Source organism: Phyllobates terribilis, unplaced genomic scaffold (assembly GCF_046119375.1).
Source record: "Phyllobates terribilis strain yellow unplaced genomic scaffold, ASM4611937v1 Scaffold_13__5_contigs__length_258822181, whole genome shotgun sequence".
Classification (NCBI taxonomy): Eukaryota; Metazoa; Chordata; class Amphibia; order Anura; family Dendrobatidae; genus Phyllobates; species Phyllobates terribilis.
Genome location: NW_027362773.1, coordinates 122567992 through 122593221, shown reverse-complemented (window position 1 = coordinate 122593221; position 25230 = coordinate 122567992). Strand labels below are relative to the sequence as shown.

Sequence of the window (25230 nt, the reverse complement as noted above, 5' to 3'; positions counted from 1 at the left end):
TATTACTCCTGACTTCCGGGCAGTCAGAAGTTGTGGTCACAAGATGGCAGCGCAGAACCGGAGTGGCACTGGGAACAGCTGAAGACAGCGACTGGTAAGGATTAGACAAAGGGCAGGGAGCTTAGTTTAGTAGCACCACTTCAGCTCTGGATTAAAAAACCGAACTCAAGAATGGTGCTTTAACCCCTTTAAACCCCAACACGTACTAATACTTATCTGCGCCTTGGGCTTTAAGAGCCTGATACGTATTAGTACGTCTTTGCGATCGCGCCCGCACACAAGCAGTGCGGGCGCGATCGCCGCCGGGTGTCAGCTGATAGTACCGGGTGGCATTGCGGTGGCAAGGGGAGGTGATCGCAATACTCGCCTCCTCTTCCGGCCTCCAGCGCTGTCTGCCGCGGCTTCCCGGATGTTGCCATGACGACCCGATGTCGTCATGACAACATCCGGGTCACCAGACAGCAGGAAGATATTTTGGTCATGCGCAGTGCATGACCAAAATATCTTTTGCATCTGCAGCGCTGACAGCCTGTATAGCACAGGTATGGAGCTCCATCCCTATGCTATGAATAAAAAAAGTAAAAGTCTCATAGTGGGACAAAGTATAAAAGTAAAAAAAAAGTGTCAAAGTGAAAAAAAAATATATATATTGTAAAAATATAAAAAAAAATCCACCAAAAATAAAAATATAATCTACCCATCAATAAATATTATGAAAAACAAAGCCAAAACAAACAATAAAACTACACATATTTGGTATCGCCGCGTCTGGAACGACCTGACCTATAAAATTGTCCCACTGGTTAACCCCAAAACAAAATTGTTAACAAAAAACAATGCTTTATCATCATACCACCAAACAAAAAATGGAATAACACGCGATCAAAAAGACGAATATAAATAAAAATGGCACCGCTGAAAACGTCATCTCGTCCCACAAAAAAACAAGCCGCCATACAGCTGCATCAGCCGAAAAATAAAAAAGTTATAGCTCTCAGAATAAAGCGATGCAAAAAATAATTTTTTCAATAAAATTGCTTTTATGTAAAAGAAAACATAGAAAAACTATATAAATGTAGTACCACTGTAAATGTACTGACCCGAAGAATAAAACTACCTTATCAATTTTACCACACGCGGAACAGAATAAAAAAATGTAAAAAAAAAAAACAATTCCTGAATTGTTGTTTTTTGTTTATTCTGCCTCCCAAAAATCGGAATAGAAGGCGATCAAAAAATGTCACGTGCCTGAAAATGGCACCAATAAAAATGTAAACTCGTCCCGTAAAAAAACAAGCCGTCACATGACTGTCTGCCAAAATATGGAAAAATTATAGCTCTCAGAATATGGCGATGCAAAAACTAGATTTTACAAAAAAAATGCGTTTTTTAGTGTGTGACAGCTGTCAATCATAAAAACCCGATATGATTCTGGTATCGCTGAAATCGCACCGACCCGAAGAATAAAGTCGTCTAATCACTTAAACCGAACGATGAACGGCGTAAAAAATAAACTCTAGGGTTAGGGTTGTGCTAGGGTTAGGGCTGGAGTTGGAGTTAGGGTTGTGTTGGGGTTGGGCTAGGGATAGGGTTGGGCTAGGGTTAGGGTTGGGATTTTTTTCAAAAGTAAAAAAATAAATAAATATGACGATATGGCAACTAGTGTTAAGTGCAAGTGCTCACTACTTGAGTTTGCATCGGGTGCTCGAGTGACATGCTCAAGTCTCCACCCCATATGCTTCGCGGCCAAAAGTACCTTGCGGGGATTGCTTGCCATGCACGAGCGATCCCCGCATGTTTTTTTCAAATTCTGTGTCGTACCTCTGGGTTCAAAATGTTCACTATACCCCTTGAAAAAATCCTTGAGAGGTGTAGTTTCCAAAATGAGGTCACTTGTTGGGGGTTTGCACTATTTAGGCACATCAGGGGCTCTCCAAACGCAACATGGCGTCCGCTCTCGATTCCAGCCAATTTTGCGTTCAAAAAGTCACACAGTGCTCCTTCCCTTCTGAACTCTGCCGTGCGCCCAAACACTGTATTTAAGGGGAGGTGATCGCTATACTCACCTCCTCTTCCGGCCTCCAGCGCTGTCTGCCGCGGTTTCCCGGATGTTGCCATGACGACCCGATGTCTTCATGAAAACATCCGGGTCACCAGACTGCAGGAAGATATTTTGGTCATGCGCAGTGCATGACCAAACTATCTTCTGCATCTGCAGCGCTGACAGTCTGCACAGCACAGGGATGGTGCTGCATTCCTGTGCTATGCTGGCGATCAGAATAAAAAAAGTGAAAGTCCCATAGTGGGACAAAGTATAAAAAGAAAAAAAAGTGTCAGAAAGTGGAAAAAAAAAAAAAAAAATTGTAAAAATATGAAAAAATAAATAATCCACCAAAAATAAAAATATAATGTACCCATCAATAAATATTATTATGAAAAAAAACAATAAAAGTACACATTTGGTATCACCGCGTCCGGAACGACCTGACCTATAAAACTTTCCCACTAGTTAACCCCTTCAGTGAATACGATAAAAAAAAAAACAAGCAAAAAACAATGCTTTATCATCATACCGCCAAACAAAAAATGGAATAACACGCGATCAAAAAGGCGAATATAAATAAAAATGGTACAGCTGAAAACGTCATCTCATCCCGCAAAAAACAAGCCGCCTTACAGCTCCATCAGCCGAAAAATAGTTATAAAAAAGTTATAGCTCTCAGAATAATGCGATGCAAAAAAATATTTTTTTTTATAAAATTGCTTTCATTATGTAAAAGCGCCAAATCATAGAAAAACTATATAAATGTGGTACTGCTGTAAACATACTGACCCGAAGAATAAAGCTACCTTATCAATTTTACCACACGCGGAACAGTATAAAAAAAAAAATAAAAAAAATTCCTGAATTGTTGGTTTTTGTTTATTCTGCCTCACAAAAATCGGAATAGAAAGCGATCAAAAAATGTCACGTGCCTGAAAATGGCACCAATAAAAACGTCAACTCATCCTGCAAAAAAACTAGCCGTCACATGACTCTGTTGGCCAAAATATGGAAAAATTATAGCTCTCAAAATATGGCGATGCAAAAACTAGATTTTACAAAAAAATGCGTCTCTTAGTGTGTGACAGCTGTCAATCATAAAAACCCGGTATGATTCTGGTATCTCTGTAATCGCACCAACCCGAAGAATAAAGTCATCTAATCACTTAAACCGAACAATGAACGGCGTAAAAAATAAACTCTAGGGTTAGGGTTGGGGTTAGGGTTCGGATTTTTTTCAAAAGTAAAAAAAAATAAATATGACGATATGGCAACTAGTGTTAAGTGCAAGTGCTCGCTACTTGAGTTTGCATCGGGTGCTCGGGCATGCACTGAGTATCGCAGGTGCTCGAGTGACATGCTCAAGTCTCCACCCCATATGCTTCGTGGCCAAAAGAACCTTGCGGGGATTGCCTGCCATGCACGAGCGATCCCCACATGTTTTTTTCAAATTCTGTGTCGTACCTCTGGGTTCAAAATGTTCACTATACCCCTTGATAAAATCTTGAGGGGTGTAGTTTCCAAAATAAAGTCACTTGTCGGGGGTTTCCACTATTTAGGCACATCAGGGGCTCTCCAAACGCGACATGGCGTCTGCTCTCGATTCCAGCCAATTTTGCGTTCAAAAAGTCACAGAGTGCTCCTTCCCTTCTGAACTCTGCCATGCGCCCAAACACTGTATTTTCCCCACATATGGGGTATTGGCGTACTCAGGAGAAATTGCTCAAAAGTTTTTGGGGTCCATTTTCTCCTCTTACCCTGGTGAAAATAAAAAAATTGGGGCTAAAACATCATTTTTGTGGAAAAAGTTTGATTTTTTTTATTTTCACGGCTCCATGTTATAAACTTCTGTAAAGGACTTGGGGGTTTAGGGTGCTCACCACACATCTAGACAAGTTCCTTGAGGGGTGTAGTTTCCAAAATGGTGTCACTTGTGGGGGGGTTTCCACTGTTTAGGCACATCAGGGGCTCCCCAAATGCAACATGGCGTCCGCTAATTATTCAAGCAAATTTTACAATCAAAAAGTCAAATGGCGCTCCTTCCCTTCCATGCGCACAAACACTGGTTTTCCCTCACATATGGGGTATCTGCTTACTCAGGAGAAATTGCACAATAAACTGCATGGTGCAATTTCTGTTGTTACCCTTATAAAAATGCAAAATTGGGGGCTGAAAAACATTTTTGTTGGAAAAATGTGAAAATTTTATTTTTACAGCTCAATGTATAAACTTCTGTAAAGGACTTGGGGTTTCAATGTGCTCACCACACATGTAGATAAGTTCCCTGAGGGGTCTTGTTTCCAAAATGGTGTCACTTGTGGGGGGTTTCCACTGTTTAGGCACATCAGGGGCTCTCCAAACGCAACATGGTGCATCTAATTATTCAAGCAAATTTTACATTCAAAAAGTCAAATGGCGCTCCTTCCCTTTTGAACTCTGCCGTGCCACCAAACAGTGTTCTTTTTCCCCACATATGGGGTATCTGCATGTCCAGGGGAAATTGCATAACAAATTTTGGGGTCCATTTTTTTACTGTTACCCCTGTGAAAATAAAAAAAATTGGGTCTAAAGTAACATTTTTGTGAAAAAAGTTAAATGTTCATTTTTTTCTTCCACATTCCAAAAATTCCTGTGAAGCACCTGAAGGGTTAATAAAGTTCTTGAATGTGGTTTTGAGCACCTTGAGGGGTGCAGTTTTTAGAATGGTGTCACTTTTGGGTATTTTCTGTCATAAAGACCTCTCAAAGTGACTTCAAATGTGATGTGGTCCCTAAAAAAAAAAAAAAAAAAAAAAAAATGTTTTTGTAAATTTTGTTGGAAAAATGAGAAATGGCTGGTCAACTTTTAACCCTTATAGCTCCCTAATAAAATAAAAAAAAAAAAAAAAAAAATGTTGGTTCCAAAATTGTACTGATGTAAAGTAGACATGTGGGAAATGTTATGTATTAACTATTTTGTGTGACATATCTCTCTGATATAAGGGCATAAAAATTCAAAATGTTCAAAATTTTCGCCCATTTTCCGTTTTTTTTTTCACAAATAAACGCAACTGATATCGAAGAAATTTTACCACTATCATGAAGTACAATATGTCACGAAAAAACAGTCTCAGAATCAGGGGGATCCGTTGAAGCGTTCCAGAGTAATTACCTCATAAAGTGACAGTGGTCAGAATTGTAAAAATTGGCCTGGTCATTAATGTGCAAACCACCTTGGGTTCTAAAGGGGTTAATATTGTATTTTGTATTATGTCGGATCCCTTGTAATATATCGCAGTCCTGGTTTTGGAACCTTCTCATCTTCTGAGAGAGTGTTTCGTCCCACCAGATGTTCGGAGTGGATGCTGTACCTCGATGGTGGCGCTCCGGGGTGTAATGTGTGGGTGTTGGAGGGAGTGAAGGTTGTGGTTTCATTTTGGGCGTGTGACCCAGGGATTCCCTCAGGCATCACTCCCTCCTCCTGCCTCGCATTGCTCTTCTCTGAGTCACGGCTCTGTAGCTCAGGCGTGTCTGTAGTTGTGTGTAACACATACATGCAATGTTGCGTGCCGTATACGTCTCCCATGCCTGTTGTACTTTGCGCTTCTATATATTGTGGGTGTTTAGGTCATAAATACTTTTCTCTTTATGATATTGGCATACCCTTCTGGTCTTTGCTGAGTCACGCTTTATCTATATCTGGCTTTCTAATATTCCTCCAGTTTCTTTAGAGCTTCATTGTACTGTAGATCCTTCCTGGACCCCTATGATTTCGGCTTCCCGAGAAGAAAAATGGTGTGTGACTTAATGTGTTCATGTGATCTACCCAGTAAGCACTTCTGCTTGTGGCCATAGGATGACGCTACTCATTTCATTGTGGCTAAAACCCACATTTTGCCACAAGGGTCCCAGTACATGTGATGTGAAAATACAATATTGTCCCTGTTCACCCTGAAAAGTTTAACAGAATATTATCTGCTTTGGAATATATTTTGGATCCATGTACATATCATTATAAGCTATGTTCACCTTCGCACAGAACTTTTTTTTTTATTATTGTTTATTTGCTTCTCAAATGCAAAGTTAAGCAGCTTTCTGCATAGTCTTTAATAAAATGTCTCTATCGTTTTGCTGTCGCCAAGTGTCCACAAGTTCTCGGACATTACACTGACCCATAGAGTTTCATTGAAGCAAATACACATTAGTTTTAATAACAGGTTAGTATCTCTGGTCCCTCTGGTCCGTGAGACTCAGAGCAGGTCCTGTTGTTATCCGTTTTGTGGATCGGACTTGGCTATTAAAATTAAAGTCTATGGAGAACAGTTAAAAAGGACCTGTTCTTAAGTCAAAAGTGACCATTTTTTCCCCTTTTTTATTCCAACTGCTCCCCTGAGTATTTTTTTTTTTTTAAATAAAATCCGCCGTATGGTTACAGAGGTATGGGCCTTTTTATTTAGTGCTATTTCATTGGCAAAGACAAAGGGGCGTGGCTCACAGGATCCTCTGGGGTGTGGCTTAAGGCAAAGCAGCATTATCACCTTGTGAGCCACGCCCCCTTAGTAAAGACTATAAAAATTAGAAACAAAATATAAAAGCCCATATCTCTGAAGCAGTGTTTGAAAACTCAAAAAAAAAATTGTACTCAGCGAAGTAGCGGCAATAACTCCACTTTTTTTTTTTTTACTTGGAGACATAAACGTAGATGAAACATGGAAGACATACTTTTTATTCCAGTTTTCCATCTGTGTTTCATCCATTTTTAACTGATCCGTTGTTAAGAGTCAATGGATAAAAAAAAAATCAGTCTACCTGCTTCAGTGAGAAAAAAACAGATCCAACTAGGGTGACACATGAGAAAAAATATCACATTTTCTATTCAATGGTAACATACACCTGTAAGTGTGAATATAGCCTTAGTGATGGCAGAAAGAGTGGGAGTTGTGAACAGATCTGGAGTGGAAAGAGGAGAGAGGATCTTGAGGAAGGCACAGAAAACAGGCTACATACAAGGAAGAAAGAACATGGAGAGGAAATATGTGCATCTCTGGAGCTGTGCTGATATATGAAAACTAATAAAGAAAACAGTTTCCTGGATACTCTCAGAACTCAAATCCATCCTGTATTACTGGGAGAGACGCTCCTATCCAGCCTGAATTACTGCGACTGATGCTCCTATAAGAGAAAAATCTGAAATTTTGATCAGACTGCAAGCTGCCTATCATGGTGGGGGGAACCTCTAAAAGCAAATGGATACTGTCAAATGTGGAGAGATGTCAGGTGACCATGTCCCAAGGAATCAAATAATCGTCATCTTTTTATTTATTTTTTTTCCAGCAAGGAACAGAAACATGCTTATTTTTTTTTTTTTTTTACTTAATGAAAGTGCATACATTTGGCAGCATATTTAATATTGACATGTTACTATGGATTGCCTTTCTTTAAGTGGTTATTTAGAATTAGAAACATGGCTGCTCTCTTTTAAAAACAGCTCCACACCTGTCTACAGGTTATGTATGGTACTGCAGGTCGGCCCCTTTCATTTCAATAAAGCTGAGCTGCTTTACCCAACTCAATCCAAAGACTATCGTTGTTCTGCAAGAAAGCAGCCATGGCTTTCTAATCCTGGACAACCCCTTTTAAAAAGCAGCTATAGTCCGTTTAATATATTTCTGAATGACCATTCATGAAAATTTGATAGTCTGGCGCCTATTGGGTCTATAGCAATTTATCCCCCCTTCCTCAAACTAAATGCTAATATAACTCCTTCTCTCTTCCTTTAAAGTAGTAGTTAAAAAATGTACATTATTTTTAAGTGTGGTATCCGAGCCATCTGGAGGGGCTGAGATGGCTGACAGAAAGAAGGGGCACATTGCTTAGACTCATCGGTACATCTACTGTTTTATGGGCCATCACTGGGCTGGTTTATGGAGCAATAAACACTTTTTTTACATCATTAACACAAATTTTTCACCCATTTATCACAAATTTTACGCTTTTTCCATTGTAACGCTTTGATGAATTTTGCTCATCCTTCACAGGTGACTGTTGGCTCCTTGCTGCCATTGCTTCCTTGACGTTGAATGACACTTTACTTCACCGTGTGGTTCCTCATGGTCAGAGCTTTCAGGAGAATTATGCAGGAGTCTTCCATTTCCAGGTAATCAGCGATGTTCACAATACTTTTAGAACTTTTTTAGATGTTTTCCATTGTAAGTGCCTGTTCGCACTAAGTTTTTTTTTTTTTTTTTTTTTAAGTTTTTGGAACAGAATGAGTTCCAAAACCAGGAGCTCCAAAGCCAGGAGTTTTGATGGAGAGTTTCTGCTCCAATAACTCAGCAAAATAACTCAGTGTGAACGCACCCTTAAAGAGATATGTGTGCTTTGTCCTGTTCATGAAACTTTACCTGGTGCCTGCTCCCATTTTTTTGCATTGAGACCAAACGTAATGGTGTCACGCACTGGCCCTCTCTCTCTATTGATAGTAAATGACATGATCACACCCAGTATTGTTACTGTAAAAATCTTTTCAAGTCCTACAACTCCACCCTAATATGACATTCCTACCAAGATTAGAGTAATCTTCCTGCATATGCCACATTGTGAAAACCAGAAAATGCAGTCCCTGAGTAAATCACAATGCTTTATTTGAGAAGACTCAAAATCTAAGGTCATCATAACTAATGCAAAAAAATCATTTTGAAAATTTAAAGCGCCTAAACTTTTATTTTTTTCTAAACACTTTTATCATGTCTGATCTTTAAAGAGCTTGTCCGGGACTAACATTTTTATGCATCAAGGTCATCAACATGTTAGTCCCAGAGAACCAGGTTGGAGGTACTCGTATATGATCTCTGAAAGGAGTTGTCCACTTTTTCTTTATTTTAGTAAATTACGATGACCATTATATTGTGGCACTGACTTTTTTTTTTTTTCTATGGTAAAATGCCGTACACTTGTTATCGCAATCAGTTTTCACAAATAGAAAAAAAAAAGCCTTTTCCTTGTGCAGTGTTTAACAATTGCTGGAGGGTGATGGACGTGTCCGGTCACATGCTCGTCTGTCATCAGCCCGGAGAGCTGCGCAGTCTGTGTGAAAGGCCATAGGACACTAATGTATGCATTGATCTTAAATTGTACAGTGTTTGTTTGTGCTTTCAGAATATACACCTGTTTGATATGTAGTAATATACTTTTGGTAGGATTCTCCATTTCTGAACTGCACCAATCACAACTTCTGCCACGAGTTTAAGGATATTTTCCACTTTTTACAACTTTCTAATAAACAGTGTTTTATTTCCATGCTATTTCAGCTAGTCCTGTTCTTATCTTAGAAATGTTTGAAAATAGTTCGCAATGTCGGCAATGGTCTGTAAATTAAAGGGATTTTCCAGTTTCGAAAGACCATGCCCCTTGGCTGCAGTATTAAAAAATAAATAAATTAAAAATTGTTGTCCTTTACTCACCTTCCCCTGGTCCTGTGCTGAGTCTGCCAATGCCCCAGTGTCTTTTTACTTTCTACAGTGCTGACGTCACGTCGACAGCTCTGCAGCCAATCCCTGAACTCAGCGGTTCTGCCGAAGTACGCGGCATGAGCCACTCGACGACGCTGAACATAGTTTTTGGCTGCAGGGCCGTTGACATGATTGCAGCACTGCAGAAAATAACCAACACTGAAGCAGCGGCAGAGACTAAGCACTGGACCAGGGAAGGATGACTAAAGCACAGTGTGGGCAACTGGGGGAAAGGAGTTTTCGGAAACTAGAAAACCCCCTCTAAGTACATAATGAGCATGAGTTTCTGCGGTAGCTTGCTAGCATGTGTGATTTTGGGACCCAGCTCACTGAACATTGATTGATATTTATAATAGAAAATGTGACACACAACTGTGTTTTCATGACTTGCACCATTTTTTTTTTTTTTTTACAGATTTTTGGCACCTTAGCCAAAAAAAAGGCTTTTTTTTTCTGTCTTTAACCAGTTTTGTAATTTATTAGCACAAAGTTGCACACTTTGCAAAATGTTGCAAATAATTACTGGAATACATAAAATCACTCCGTGGGTGAATTGAAGAGGGATCACCTCTGTGGTAGAGTTGGGGGATGGAGGAAATGGCAAATTGACTGTATTTGAGCCAAATTTTGTGATTATTTATTTATTTATTTATTTATTTATTTATTTTTTTCAAAAGTTGCAAATGATGAATCGTGCAAAAACATCTGTAAATCCCAAACCTCCCACAGTGGCAAACTAAAGAAAAAAATAGATGTAGGACGCGCCCTCTGGGCCATGGGGTACTTGGTAGCCGGGCCGGTCGATGCTGGGGGATGTCACAGTGGCAGTGACCCGCCCTGGGTCAATAAAAGAGGAAAAGTAAAAGGGAAATAGTTTTTAGAGAGATAATGTTCGTGACGCCACCTGTGGTATGTGGCTATATGGGGCCACCGCTGCGGTGCAGAACCTCTGGAGCTGATGGTGATACAGCAGAGTTGGTTCAGCTCTCCACAGGCAGAGCTTAGCTCCAGGGCAGGATATAGGGGTTTTATGAGGTAGATGTTGCTGGTGCTGTGTAGTGCAGGGCTGGTGATGGTGCAGCAATAATTGCAGGACATAGTCGGGTGCAGTCTTCAAGGTTTACTCACAGTTATCACGCTACTCCAGGTTACAACTGCCAACTTATAACCACCCACGTCGTCCTGCGTTCACCAAGGAAGGGGTTCAGCAGCTCTCAGGTATTTCAGGAGCACTTAAATGGGACCCCGTTCTATGTTCCTTTCTCGGTCGTCTTACTACGCTGGCTCTCGCCCTCCTGCCCGGCGCCTCACAATCAGTGTCCCAAGCCGGTAGCCTCTGATCTTGTCGGGCGACGTGCAATCCCCCGGACCATCTGCGGCCACCTTTTCAGCGATGTAATTGTTGTAGTGGGCAACTGCACCTTGCAAGTACAGTAGCCTCTGGTTATCTAGCCGAGCCTGGTTGTTCTCCACTAGTTTAGGGGCCGGTCCCCTCTGCGGCCTGATCCCTCCACGTCCGTGTAGATTCGGGCGCACGGGTGGCTTCCTGCACTCACCGTGCCCCTGGAATCCCCTCTGTCTCTGGAGCCTTCCCTCTGCTCCCGTCCTCTCTCTCCTGGGCCTCTCCGACTAGGCCCGCTCTCCTCTCTCCTGAGCGGAGCTCCTTTTGAGCTCCCACTCCAGCTCTCTCTCCTCACACTGCACTCCTGCTCCCAGCACTGGAGCAGGAGACTGGCTTGTTTTAGAACCTTCTTCCTTCCTTTTATACTCCTTCCTGACGGTGCTCCCCTGATCTACTTCCTCCACCCACACCCACTACATGGTTCCCCCCCCTTCCAGCCAGGGACAGGGCTCAGCATTGTGCACGTGCAACTTGCCCCGCCTGCTGGTCTGAAGTGGTGTAGTGTTGGATGCAGGTGGGTGGGTCCCGGGTAGTACTCCTTCCTTACCTGAGAGTGGGGTACCACACCTCTGGGTGAGAAGCAGTACCTCTGTGGCGACTGAACCTGCAGGGTCGCCACATGTACATAGAAGGCATGTATGAAATATGCTTCAAAAAAGGTGCATATGCAAACAAAAAAAAGGCACAAAACAGCGAGAGCTCAACAAAAAAAAAAACAGGCAAATGCAATATTGAAATGGGCCCTAAGTGTTTGACGCGCCCCCTGGGCCGTGGGGTACCCGGAGCCGGGCCTTGTGGATGCTGGGGGTTGTAGTGACCGTGGCAGCGACCCGGTCCGTGACCCAGGGCGGTCAAACCAAAGGGGTAGTCTATGTGTAGAAATGTTGTTAATGTCCGACTACGCCACCTGTGGATTACGGTTATCGGTAACCGCCGCTGCAGAGCTGTCCTCTGAAGCTGGTGGTATGTGCAGCAAGTGTAGTATGACTCCCCACAGGAAGAGTGTAGCTTCAGGGCAGCGCGTGTGAATGATGGTGGTGGTGCAGGGCGTCCCAGTGCAGTTAGTGCTGGCGCGGTAGGAAACACGGAGACAAGACGGTGCCGTCCCAGGGTCTTTACTCACAGTTATTAGCTTCCAAGTTATAGACGTCAAGGCAACTTCCCCCGTCGTGCTGTGCGTACTCAGTGAGGGGCTCAGTCCACCCTCAGGTATCTCTAGAGCACTTATCAGAACCCCGTTCCGTGTACCTTCCTCTGGTCTCTTCCTGCACCTCGCATCCAGCGCCACTTCTATCCGGTACCCTCGGGCCTTGGCGGGCGACGTATGTTCCGTCTCCTGGTCCTATGTGGACACCTTCTTAGGGCCACTGATGTGGATTATGGTTACAGCACGTTAGACACTGTAACCGCCGGTTTCTAGCTGAGCCTTCAATGTTTCTCCACTAGTTGAGGGATTCCGTTCCCTATTCTGGCCTGACCCCCCTACTCTTCTAGTAGCGGCGGGCGTACGGGTGACTTCCTGCACGGCCCGTACCCCTAAGGTCTCTTCGGTTCCTGGAGCCTTCCTGCTCCCTGTCCTCTCTCTTCTCCTTCCAGGCTCAGGCCTCCTGACTAGGCCCGCCTGTGGAGCAGAGCTCATGCAGAGCATCTGCTCACTGTCACTTCTCCTCAGACTGAACTCCACCACTGTACTACTGAACCAAGATGGTTCCTTACTTTTATACCTACTACTCCAGTGCTCCCAGGATCTTCGTCCTCCACCCACCCACTACATAGTTCCCCCTCTCTAGGTGGTTCCTCCCCACTCCAGCCAGGGATCAGGGACAGTTGTGCTCTCCCTTAGGAGCATTGTCGCCCTGTCCCCCGGAAATGTGGTGTAGTGAATGTAGTGTTAGGGTCCTGAGCCATACTCCTTCCTTACCTGAGAGTGAGCTACCACACCTCTGGGTGAGATGCAATACCTCTGTGGTGACCGAACCCTCAGGGGCGCCACATGTTCACAGAATAAAACATTTATGATGACTGCAGAAACACATGCGCACACATGTGGGTGAATCACTTTCCTGATAATGTACAGTGCCTCTTTCAGTGAGCGCCGCTGAAAGATGATTTAACTGCACCGTTACCGGTTCTGATCTTTGCTCCATTCTTTTGGGTAAATAGAGATCTGGTTTTATCCGTAACGTTTTTGTTTTATAAAAACTTTAATTTTTCTATATTTTTTTTACATAATTTTTTTTAATGAAGCTGCAGATAGAACTAAATATCGGTTAGCTAAGAGATTTTTTTGACAGTCCTCTCAAGCTGTGAGCAGATACAGGATACCTGTTAGATGAAGGTCATTAATCCTCTTTATAGAATCATTTACAGAATATATTGGTTAGAGGAGAATTTTTACTTTTCCTTTTTTTATGCACGATGGCACAACAAGCTTGATTGTTAGAAATCTGAGGACACAGGAGCTTGGGGCCTGCTCTCAGCCTAGGGGCCTGCTCTCAGCCTAGGGGCCTGCTCTCAGCCTAGGGGCCTGCTCTCAGCCTAGGGGCCTGCTCTCAGCCTAGGGGCCTGCTCTCAGCCTAGGGGCCTGCTCTCAGCCTAGGGGCCTGCTCTCAGCCTAGGGGCCGGCTCTCAACCTGGGGCCGGCTCTCACTTTAAACGTTCCAGATCACAATTTGAACAGTCTTCAGAATAAAACTGTTCTACATTTTTCTCTTTTGTCACATGTTGATAAAATAACTGGTGGCAATCTGTCTGGTAAGGGTAGGTTAGACAGATGATCTCAACTCCATGAATATCTAAAGTAAACTCAATGCAATAGAATATTGATACTTATATAAAGAGGTTTTCTCAACATTCTAAAACGTTAAAATTACAAAGCACTTGAAAAAAATCAAGCAACTTTGCTGTTTACTTCTTATTAAAAATCCTCTGAGTTATTACCCAATCTTTTGTTTACTGCTCAGTGCCTGCAGTCTATCCATTGTGGCTAGTTTCTTAGTCAAAAAGTACAATGCTTACAAGCTGTCTCCGATAGAGCTTGTAAGCACTGCTCTGAAGCTGGCTGGATTACCAGGTTTGGCTAGCTTCAGTTCTGCTGCCCTCCTTCGATGCAAAGCTGCCTCGGCTTGCAACATCGGAGAGAAGACCTTTTGGCCCAGAGGCGCAACTATGCTGCTGGTTTGAACGGTCATTCAATCAGGAGTTCACCACCGCTCGGAAGGCAGGAGGCTGGGGAGCACTCCTGAAGATTGATGATATTTTATTTGTGCAGACAATCTCAATATGAGACGTTTTTGTTCCAGTAGACCATTATCAAACATGATTGCCCCTGGGACACTTCTGTTTTTACTGCATTCCGGTTCAGTCTACTTCCCCCAGGGCTGATCCAATCATGCTACACATCAGGCCCCAGGGCAGCAAACCACCTGCTGCAAGCTATTCTCCAGACCTTTTATAGTCCATTGTCTCACAACGCCCCTCCTATGTTCAATTGTGGCCTCCCCCGAGCTCCATCGAAAGCCAACCCTTGCGTACAAAATGTCACTTTCTTCTAATTGTTCTCTTAAATATATATTAGGTGATCCACTATGTAGAATCTCCACCGGCCGTGCATCACACATTTCAGCCTCCAGTCATTGCCTGCAATGGGCAAGTAACTCTGGTCCGGAGAGAAAAACGAGGGAAGGTGTTGAAGTTTTTATCTTTTAATGGACTTTCAACTTGATTCAATAAACTTAGATTTTTGATCCAGTCAGTTATAACGAAAACTACCGTCGTTTTTCTCTGTCAGCTGTAACCGCCATCAGATACGGCACCCACTGGTTTCTAATCACAGCAACAGATTATTATTATTGTTTATTATTGTAGCGCCATTTATTCTATGGCGCTTTATATGTGAAAAAGGGGTATACATACATGAACTATTACAATAATCTTGAACAAAACGTGACGTCGACTGATACAGGAGGAGCGGGGACCCTGCCCGCGAGGGGTCACAGTCTACAAGGGATGGGTGAGGATACAGTAGGTGAGGGTACAGCTGGTTGTGCAGCAGTGTGGTGGAGCAAGGGTTACTGCAGGTTGTAGGCTTGTTGGAAGAGGTGGGTCTTCAGGTTCCCTTTGAAGGTCTCCACGGTAGGCGAGAGCCTGATATTTCGGGGTAGACAGTTCCTGAGTAGGGGCGATGCACGGGAGAAATCTTGTATGCGATTGTGGGAAGAGGAGATAAGAGGGGAGTAGAGAAGGAGATCTTGTGAGGATCGGAGGTTGCGTGCAGGTAAGTACCGGGAGACTAGGTCACAGATGTATGGAGGAGACAGGTTGTGGATGGCTTTGTATGCCATGGTTAGGGTTTTGAACTGGATTCATCTGTTACCAGCATGAACAGCTCTAACCCTTCCCCTCTCCCCTAACTCCTTCCCAACTCTGGTCCAGTAATGCTTCAGTGATAAAGAAGCCCAGTCTAGTCCCCCAAGCTAACCAATGCTCCATCTATAAAGTGGTCAACCCCATTAAGCACTGATAATATCCAAAAAGTCAATCTAATCCCCAAAGGATAGTCCCAGTAGTGCCGGTCTGCCCCTACAGACAGTATGCTGTACCTGCAATCACAATCTGACTCCTGCAGTCTAATGCCTTTAATACTTCTCTTATCTGCAAGCTTAGTAAAAAAACAAAAAAGGGATTAATGGGAATAATGAAAAGGTCAGGTATGGCTTAGAAGGCAGGTAAGGCATGGGCCACAGCATTGTCCTGCAGGGAGGGTTTGTGGGAACAAAGCTGGTTAAATATGAGATCTGAGGACTTTCTTTGCGCATACATTGTTCTGCCTCTATAAAGGATGATGTACAATGTATAGTTATTATACAACTGTTATATAAAGTATACAACTATTATAGAAAAAATGGAGGAAACGCCAACTCACCACTGAGGAATAGGGTCCAGTGAAGTTCCAGCTTCGGGTAAGAACAGGTGACGCGTTTCGAACGCAATAAAGCTTACTGTTTCAAAGGCTTTGAAAAATAATGCTGGATTGCGTTCGAAGCACATCACCTGATCTTTGTCTCTCGCACCTTATTGTCTGATATGTTTTTTTTTTTAAATCTAATAACGATGGACTGATTTACAATATTTTACCAGAAGCTGGAACTTCTTATTTTTCTTCCCGAATACAACTCTTGTACCCAAAGTTTTCCCAAAACTGAAAAGTGCAAATAGCCAAAATCCCTCACAGGCATCTTTTATCATGTAAAGTGTCCTCTCAAACGTCATCAATCTAGTAGCCACAAAAAAAACGTGAAAAAAACCAACTCCTTTCAGCGCAAATTTTTGAATATTAGTTAATTTATTAATTGCTATGACACGTTGGAATATTTCATACATATTTTGCATATGTATTCATGTCTGCTGGGTGTGTGTGCATAGGTTGTGGGGACTATTATAGTCATATCACCCCTCACTTTTGCACCCTTACAATCTACTCCTAGTTTATATGATTTGTTATGTGTGATAGGTGTGTTGATACAAAATACACAGTGATCAATATAGAGATATTTACCTTGTAGAATTTTTGCTCCTATTGTGTGTGTGCTGGCCATATAAATTTGTATATACAGTATGTAAACTATCGTTAATATATAGTTTTTAGTGCTTTGCTTTTGTTTTTTGTCTACTACTATCTATATATTATATATTGTGGTTGTGTGTCTAGATATACCATTGTTTGTAATAATAATCTTTTAAATACATTTTGATACTTTCTTTGAATAATTAGATCCCATTACCTCTTTTTCGGACTCTGTAGGTTGTATGTGCTCTTTTGAATGAGGGGCATTATATTTGTATAGAGGATTATTGTATCTTCTACTATTAGTTATTCTGGTCCATTGTTAAGATTCTGTTCCCATGTAGAGTAAATTCTGCAGGTTTTTTTTTTTTGTGTGTGCAGAAAATCTGTGTTTCCTGCTTTTTTTTCCACGTCTTTGCCACAAAAAACGCAGCATTTTACTATCCAAGCGAAATGAGTGAGATTTAAAAAAAAAAAAAAAAAAAAAAAAAAAAAAAAAGTCAGCTCATTCCACAAAAAAACAAGACTTCACATGACTTTGTCGGCAGAAATATGGAAAAGTTATAGCTATGAAAATATGGCGATGTAAAAACTTGTTTTTACAATAAAAAGCATCTTTTAGTGTGTGACTGCAGCCAATCCTAAAAATCACTGTAATCGCACCAACCTGAAGAATAAAGTCACGTAATAAATTATACCGCATGAGGAATGGCGTAAAAAATAAATAAAACCAATTCTTCACCTGCTGTTGATTTGTTCACTCTGTCTCCCGAAGATCGCAGTAAGGCTCTGCTCACATTTATCCTGCGCTCTGCGTTGAGCGCTTGCATCGGGGTTTCCGTGTAAATCTCTGAAATACGTGATTCAGATGGAACCCCCGGCGGAAGATTCCCTATAATGAGGCAGATGGAGGCACGGTGAAAAGGACGACGCTGACTAGAGGCCAGACAGAGTCCAAAGTAACTCTGTTGCCTCATTATAGTAAATGGATCCCTCGGAGTTTCATCTGAATCACGTCATTCGGAGATTTAGATGGAAACCTCGATATAAGTGCTCAGCGTAGAGCGCAGGATAAATGTGATCTCAAATGTTATGTAAAAGCTTCAACTCCATTCACAAAAAAAGCAAGTCCCCACTCAGGTACGTTATCTGTTAACAAAAATATAAGGGCTTCCACGTTATTGGTAGCACAAAAGTTCTGGAAAAACTAAAAGAAATCCAGCAAATTCTGCACTCCTAAATCCAAGTGTCCCCCTCACTTCTGAGCCCCAGTGTGCCTAAATCACAGTTAGCGTCCACATGTTTGGCATTTCTGTAGCAATGAGAGTCTGCCTAATTTACGTGTGCATGTCTCGTGAAGCACGAGCTGGGCAAAACGTAATGGTCACTACAACGTACTGGTCACTAACAACGGCTGTTTGCAATCTTCACTTAGCAACATCCACTTCTGTTTGTTTCTGGAAAACACCCATGGAGTCAAAATCGTCGCTACACCTGTAGATAAATTCAAAAAGGGGTATAATTTCCAAAATGGGGTCGCTTGATGGGGGTAAGGGGGTGTTCTGCTCTTCTAGCACTTAGGAGCTGTGTATATGGGGGCCGCAAACTATTCGCAAATCTGCACTCCAGGAGGCAAAAAGTGCTTTATCTCTCCCGATTCTCGCCGTGTCGCTAAGCAGTACTGAACAGCCACATTTGGGTATTTCTACATGTGTGAAAATGTAAAATCTGGGGCGAAAACAAAATTTTGGTGGTAAAAATTTTATTATTTTTTCTTCACTGCCCAATGGTATAAAATGCTATGACTCTCACCTGTGGTGTCAATATGATCCCCTAGATGAATTCCTTGAAAGGTGTAGTTTGTAAAATGGGGTCACTTATAGGTGGTTCGACTGATCTGGCACCTCAGAGGCTCTACCAATGTAACATGACACCCTCAAACCAGTCCAGCGAAATCTGAGCTCCAATATGGCGCTTCTTCCTTTATACGCTTTGCGTTATGCCTCAAGAGTAGTTTTCAACCACATATGGGGTACCCTCGTGAAAATGCAAAATTTCAGGCTAAAAAAAACCAACATGTTTTCTTTATTTTCACAGCTCAACCTTATAAACTTCTGTGAAGCACCTGGGGGTTCAAGGTGCTCACCACACATCTAGATAAGTTCCCTGAGGGGTCTAGTTTCCAAAATGGTATCACTTGTGCCTAAACAGTGGAAACCCCCCACATCAGAGACTCTCTAAATGTGACATGGCGTCCACTAATTATTCCAGAAAATTTTACATTGAAAAAGTCAAATGGTGCTCCTTCCCTTCTGAGCCATGCCATGCACCCAAACAGTAGTTTTCCCCCCACATATGGGGTATCGGTGTACTCAAATTGCTTGTGAGAATTCAAAATATGGGGCTAAAAAACATGTGTGGGAATAATGTGATTTTTTATTTTTTTTCCATTGCTCAACATTATAAATTTCTGTGAAGCACTTGGGGGTTCAAGGTGCTCACTACACATCTATGCAAGTTCCCTGAGGGGTATAGTTTTCCAAAATGGTGTCACTTGAGGCGAGTTTCCACTGTTTAGGCACATCAGCGGCTCTCCAAACGCGACATGGCATCCGCTAATTATTCCTGCAAATTTTGCATTCAAAAAGTCAAATGGCGCTCCTTCCCTTCTGAACCGTGCTGTGCGCCCAAATAGTGTTTTTTCCCCAACATATTGGGATTCTGTGTGCTCAGGAGAAATTGCACAACATATTTTGGGGTCCATTTTCTCCTGCAGTTTTTAGAATGGTGTCACTTTTGGGTTTTTTCTGTCATATAGACCCCTCAAAGTCACTTCAAATGTAATGTGGTCCCTTAAAAAAAAAAATAAATAAAAAAAAAATAAAAAAATTGTTGTAAAAATGAGAAATCGCTGGTCAAATTTTAACACTTATAACTTCCTAACAAAAAAAAAAGATGTTTCCAAAGTTGTGCTGATGTAAAGTAGACATGTGGGAAATGTTATTTATTAACTATTCTCTGTGACATATCTCTCTGATCTAAGGGCATAAAAATTAAAAGTTTGAAAATTGCTAAATTATCACCAAATTTCTATTTTTTTCACAAATAAACAAAAGTCATGTCAAATAAATGATCCCACTGTCATGAAGTACAATACGTCATGAAAAAAAGATTCTCAGAATCAAGGGGATCCGTTGAAGCGTTCCAAAGTTATTACCTCCATAACGTGACAGTGGTCAGAATTGAAAAAAAAATTGGCCTGGTCAGGGGGGTGAAGGGGTTAAAAACATAAATATTCATAGATTACTTTCCATGGCTATGTAGGCTTTGAATATAAAGAACAGGTACTTCTCCTTTCTTATACAAATGTTGTTGTATCTCAATTGTATTAAAAAAAGGAACACAACCTTTCCTTTTTTAACTAACGAGTCAAACGGCCACAATCAAACAGATTTTGTGGAATGACCCCCATTGGGAAATGTCTGCCAGAGCCCCTCCCCCCCCAAAAGCTGATGTTTGTCATATTGTGTACCACCATGTATTGTACTCTTGCTTTATAGAGTTCTATGTACAAATTGGGGATTCATCATAGTTTTTACTCCAGAATAGCAGATAATAGTAGAAAGCCTGGTTGGTCGAAATTGTAGGTCTATCGGCGTTGATGCGTCAGCCCTGAGAGAGAGTGTGATATTAAATTGCTAAATTTTATATATAAAATTAACTTTTTTTCACACTGTGTAGCTGTTTTATGAAATGTATGCTTAATATCAGAAAGCCTAAAAGACACTTTTAAAAGATTAAAGCGTTCTTCCCATCTTCATAAATGAGTATTATCGGATAGTGCTGGTAAATGCAAGCAATTTTGCAATTTACTGCTTATTAAAATTTTCAGCCATTCTTGAGATATTGAACACTTTTCTTTACAGCTTGTTGCTTTGGAGACCGACCACCGCTGCTAGACAGCAGAACATGCAGCACAGTGTTTACAAGTTCTTTTCTATTGAGCTTGTAATCACTGTTTTGAAGTTGTCCAGGATCGCTGGAGCGCGCTGTTACCGCCTAATCCTGGCCAGCTTTAGCCCTGTACTTACAAGCTAGACAGCAGCGGTGGTCAGTCTCCTAGGCAACGGGCTGCAAACAAAAGTGTTAATATCTCAAAAACGGCTGCAAATTTTCAAAAGCGGTAAATTGCAAAAGTGCTTGTATTTACAAGCACTATCCGATTATGATGGGAATAACTCTTTTATCTTAATCTGTTTTTAAATTTTCTTTGTATTCACAGCTATGGCAGTTTGGCGAGTGGGTAGATGTCGTCGTTGATGACTTGCTCCCAGTTAAGGATGGAAAACTTGTCTTCGTTCACTCTGCAGCGGGGAATGAGTTCTGGAGCGCGCTGCTGGAGAAGGCCTATGCTAAGTATGAGCGCTTACTAAACCTTTATATTGGTGACTGATGTGTGATTTAATATATATATATATATATATATATGACACACACACACTAAAAAAAAGTCATGTTTTGCAGAGCTAATGGGAGTTATGAAGCTCTCTCTGGGGGAAGCACTTCTGAAGGCTTTGAAGACTTTACAGGAGGTGTTACTGAGTGGTATGAGCTGAAGAAGCCTCCTGCGGACCTGTATGGCATTATTATAAAGGCTTTAGAGCGAGGTTCACTCATGGGCTGCTCCATTGATGTAAGTGCTCAGTTTGGGACTGCGGTGCCAAGATCCCACCAGTAACCAAGTCCTGGGCCCCACTTTTCGGCTACATACAAATGTGACATTATCCTCAATCACAAATTTATATAACCATGAACTGGGTAGATTGTTACATGAATAAGATGCTGCCTTTGTTTGTACACCGTGATTCAAGTATATAGTGCCGCGGTACTGCTCACATAATAAGGTGGTGGCCCACCGGAGGATTCTCCTGTGGGCCAGTCCAAGCCTATAAGTGCTTATTAGGATTACTATAGCATTCGTCTCATCACTCATGGACGTTTTCTATAACCGTTCTCTCCCGACTAGGATTTTGATGACATACTTAGTCGTCCTAGATAAATGTGAGGCCATATGGCTGATCCATTTCTCTGGGGGAAATTATTTCCACACAGTTGATGCTTCCCCTTTTATTCTGCCTCAGATGTTCCCTAATTCAAGCAACATTAGCTTTGTATTAGAGCGATGATGGCTGAGCACTAATTTCGCTACAGATTTGATAAGTCTGTTCCAGTGCACTGATGGATCAAAGAGTCTTAAATGATTTTAAAGATATTTTATAGATCACTTTAAGAATTGTTTAGCTTATTGATCTGTATTTTATGTTGTTGTAGGCAATGTTTGGACCTTTTAAAAGGATTTTTCCCATCTTCATATAGGATTTATTTTTGGATAGTGCCTGTAAATGCATGCAATTTTGCAATTTACCCCCTATTAAAATTTTCAGACTTCTTTGAGATATTAATATTTTATTAACTAACATTTTTCTTTTGTTTAAAGCTCGTTGCCTTGGAGACCGACCACTGCAACTAGACAGCAGAACATGTGCAGTACTTACAAGCTCTTTTTTTGTTGTGCTTCTAAATACTGTTTCACAGCTGACTGGGATCTCTGGAGCGCACTGTTATTTCCTAATCTCGGCTAGCTTCACTGAAGTGTTTACAGCTTAGAAAGCAGTGGTGGTCGGGTTCCTAGTTGCTTATTAAAAATAGGGGGGACCCCACGTAATTTTTTTTTAAGTTCCCCCTTCCCCATTTTTAATAACCAGCAAAGGCAAAGCAGACAGCTGGGGGCTGATATTAAAAGGGTGGGAAGGTCAATGGATATTGGGCCCTTCCCAGCATAAGACCTGCTCACAGCTGTCTGCTTTCCCTTGACTGGTCATTAAAAATAAGGGGGACCTCACGTAATTTTTTTTTAAGTTATTTATTTCTTTTACACTGTCCCTCACTCGAGCAGCGTCCTGTCCCTGCGCTAGTCAGAGCACAATGGCAGCGCCACCCGTGATCCGGCGTTTATACAGGCCGGGTCAAGTGTTGCGCAGACCAATCACAGCCATGCTAAGTATGGCTGCAGAAGTGCCCACAGCCTAAAAGCTTGTTGATTGTCTGTGCTGCAGCCTTTCAACAAACTTTATTCGGCATTGAACGCGAACGGGAAAAAGTCAGTGTTTGGAGTTCGGCACCGGCCACTAATTGTCCGGTATGAACCGCGAACTTTACACTTCGGGTTCCCTCATCTCTGTTTACAAACCCTCACTGACAATACCCATCTATGAAGATGGGATTAACCCTTTAATATACTATTCAGCTCTAAAAAAAATTATCTGTTTTCTAGATCTGTCAACATGGAAGATGATTGTGGTGAATATAATGCTTCCTTTTCCCTATAGATGAAAGGATGATGTTCACCATTTATAATGTTGTATGGATAGTCTGAGTTCCTACCTGTGGTGTATTAGGGAGTCACAGCTCGGTTGATTTTGGTGGGACATATGTCTATGCTGAAAATAAGGATTAAAGTGGTCATAGATGGGCAATACCCTTGTGGATGACACTTGTCCATCTTCAACAGAGAAGTAATCTCACCCGTTCTATGGGAAATATCATCCATATATTTTATTCCCTAGCCCGATTTTGTTATTTCTGACTATCCTTTCCTCAACTTATCTCTCATTTTAATTTCATTGACTTTTGCCTCCTTTTTTTTCTTCTATAGATAACAAGTGCGACCGATATGGAAGCCATAACCTTCAAGAAACTGGTTAAAGGCCACGCATATTCTGTTACTGGAGCTAAGGAGGTAATTACATATGACTAATGCACAGAAAATATATGATTAGGGCCCTGCCGGGTGTAAAATCAATTTATAGCCACAGTTTACATTTTCTTCACTTCTGCACTTGATCATTCTATATTAAATGCCATTGATAAAGATTAAAAAAAAAAATCCTTGGCGCTTTTCAACCCATAAGGACTTATTTTCTAATTTTAAACATTTAATGGCGCCAACATGGATGATCGATAAAGAATGTGATGGCCGCACACCAAAAATATAATAAACTATGAGTATGTGCATAGCTCCGATAGCACTCGTGACTCTGGCTCGGTGCTATTTATCAGTATATATTAATAATAATTAATAATAATAATTAATAATATTATTATTATAGCACCATTGACTCCATGGTGCTGTGCATGAGAAGGGGTTACATACCAGATACTGATATAATAGTTTTATACTTGCATGTCATAGGGTTGCGCCCCTAGTTCTCTCTTTTTTTTATTTTTATGGAAATCATATATTTATTTTCTCAAAATTTTTCAAAATGGGGCAAATAGTTCATGAATTTGGTGCAAAATAATAAAAAATATTCTTTATTTTGTCTTCAACTGTTTAATTTCTACTATTCAGCACCAATAATTGCAGATCCTTTAAAAAAAAATCGCCATTTCTCTAAAAATGCTGCAAATTTATAACTTCTCCAGAAACCTTACTCCAGGTGAGGAATAGAGTGAGATGCGCCCAAATAAAAAACTAAATTTGCTAAAAGTTACTTTACATCTGTCTGAAACAACTGGTTGAGCAAAGGTGTCAAGAAAAATAAAAAATAAAGACTTAAAGACAACTTAAAAAAATGATGCAAACTGAATAGTATTTTTTTAGTGTTTATTTATTTTTGAGGGGGGTATTTCTAAAGGTTTTTTTTTTTAAATATTGCTTTTTTCCACCTTGAATTGATTTATCATAAATGGAAGGTAGATCTCCTCAAACCCAAGGAGGAAACGCATATATTTCTACTGTGATAAGGGTATGTTCACACATGGCATTTTTGCTAATTTTGTTTCTTTTTTGCATTCTTATCTCCTGCAACCAAAACGCAACGTTTTACAGTACCAGCAAAGTAAATGAGAATCTCATGTAGACACTTATTTTTTCCTTGCATATTTTTTGCTGCTGGGTGTTTTTTGAAATCTGCACCATGTAATTTTTTTTTTTTTTTAGCGTTTTCTTACCCATTCTAATACATGGAAAAAAAACACAAAAATGCAGACAAAAATGCACATTATTCCTGCTAACACTCTGGTTTTTGCTTCAGGCAAAAACGCTACGTGTGAACATTGCAGGAAGAGATGCATAATGACACCATGTCAGGGGCATGACAAGTCATTGACATTGGCCATAGTATATAGACAAGAAGGGGTAAATTCCATAACTGTATAGTCATGGTCCAGCACATAGTATATAGACAACAAGGGGTAAATTCCATAACTGTATAGTCAAGGTCCAGCACATAGTATATAGACAAGAAGAGGGTCAATTCTATAACTGTATAGTCAAGGTCCAGCACATAGTATATAGACAAGAAGAGGGTCAATTCTATAACTGTATAGTCAAGGTCCAGCACATAGTATATAGACAAGAAGAGGGTCAATTCTATAACTGTATAGTCAAGGTCCAGCACATAGTATATAGACAAGAAGAGGGTCAATTCTATAACTGTATAGTCAAGGTCCAGCACATAGTATATAGACAAGAAGAGGGTCAATTCTATAACTGTATAGTCATGGTCCAGCACATAGTATATAGACAAGAAGAGGGTCAATTCTATAACTGTATAGTCATGGTCCAGCACATAGTATATAGACAAGAAGAGGGTCAATTCTATAACTGTATAGTCAAGGTCCAGTAAGATAGATCTAACCTCCTCCATATGTTGTAGGTCAATTAT

General features: G+C 41.1%; 1 protein-coding gene across 1 annotated transcript in view; it reads left to right on the top strand.

The window, feature by feature from the left end:
• CAPN1 (calpain 1) overlaps positions 1–25230 on the top strand; it is a 75335-nt gene that overhangs the window by 16371 nt on the left and 33734 nt on the right. The window contains exons 4-8 of the mRNA XM_073658573.1: positions 8061–8179; positions 20784–20917; positions 21026–21194; positions 23217–23300; positions 25222–25230. The exon at positions 25222–25230 is cut by the window's right edge and continues 77 nt beyond it. Of these exons, the coding sequence (XP_073514674.1) occupies positions 8061–8179; positions 20784–20917; positions 21026–21194; positions 23217–23300; positions 25222–25230 (515 nt within the window). The remainder of the gene's footprint in view (positions 1–8060; positions 8180–20783; positions 20918–21025; positions 21195–23216; positions 23301–25221) is intronic.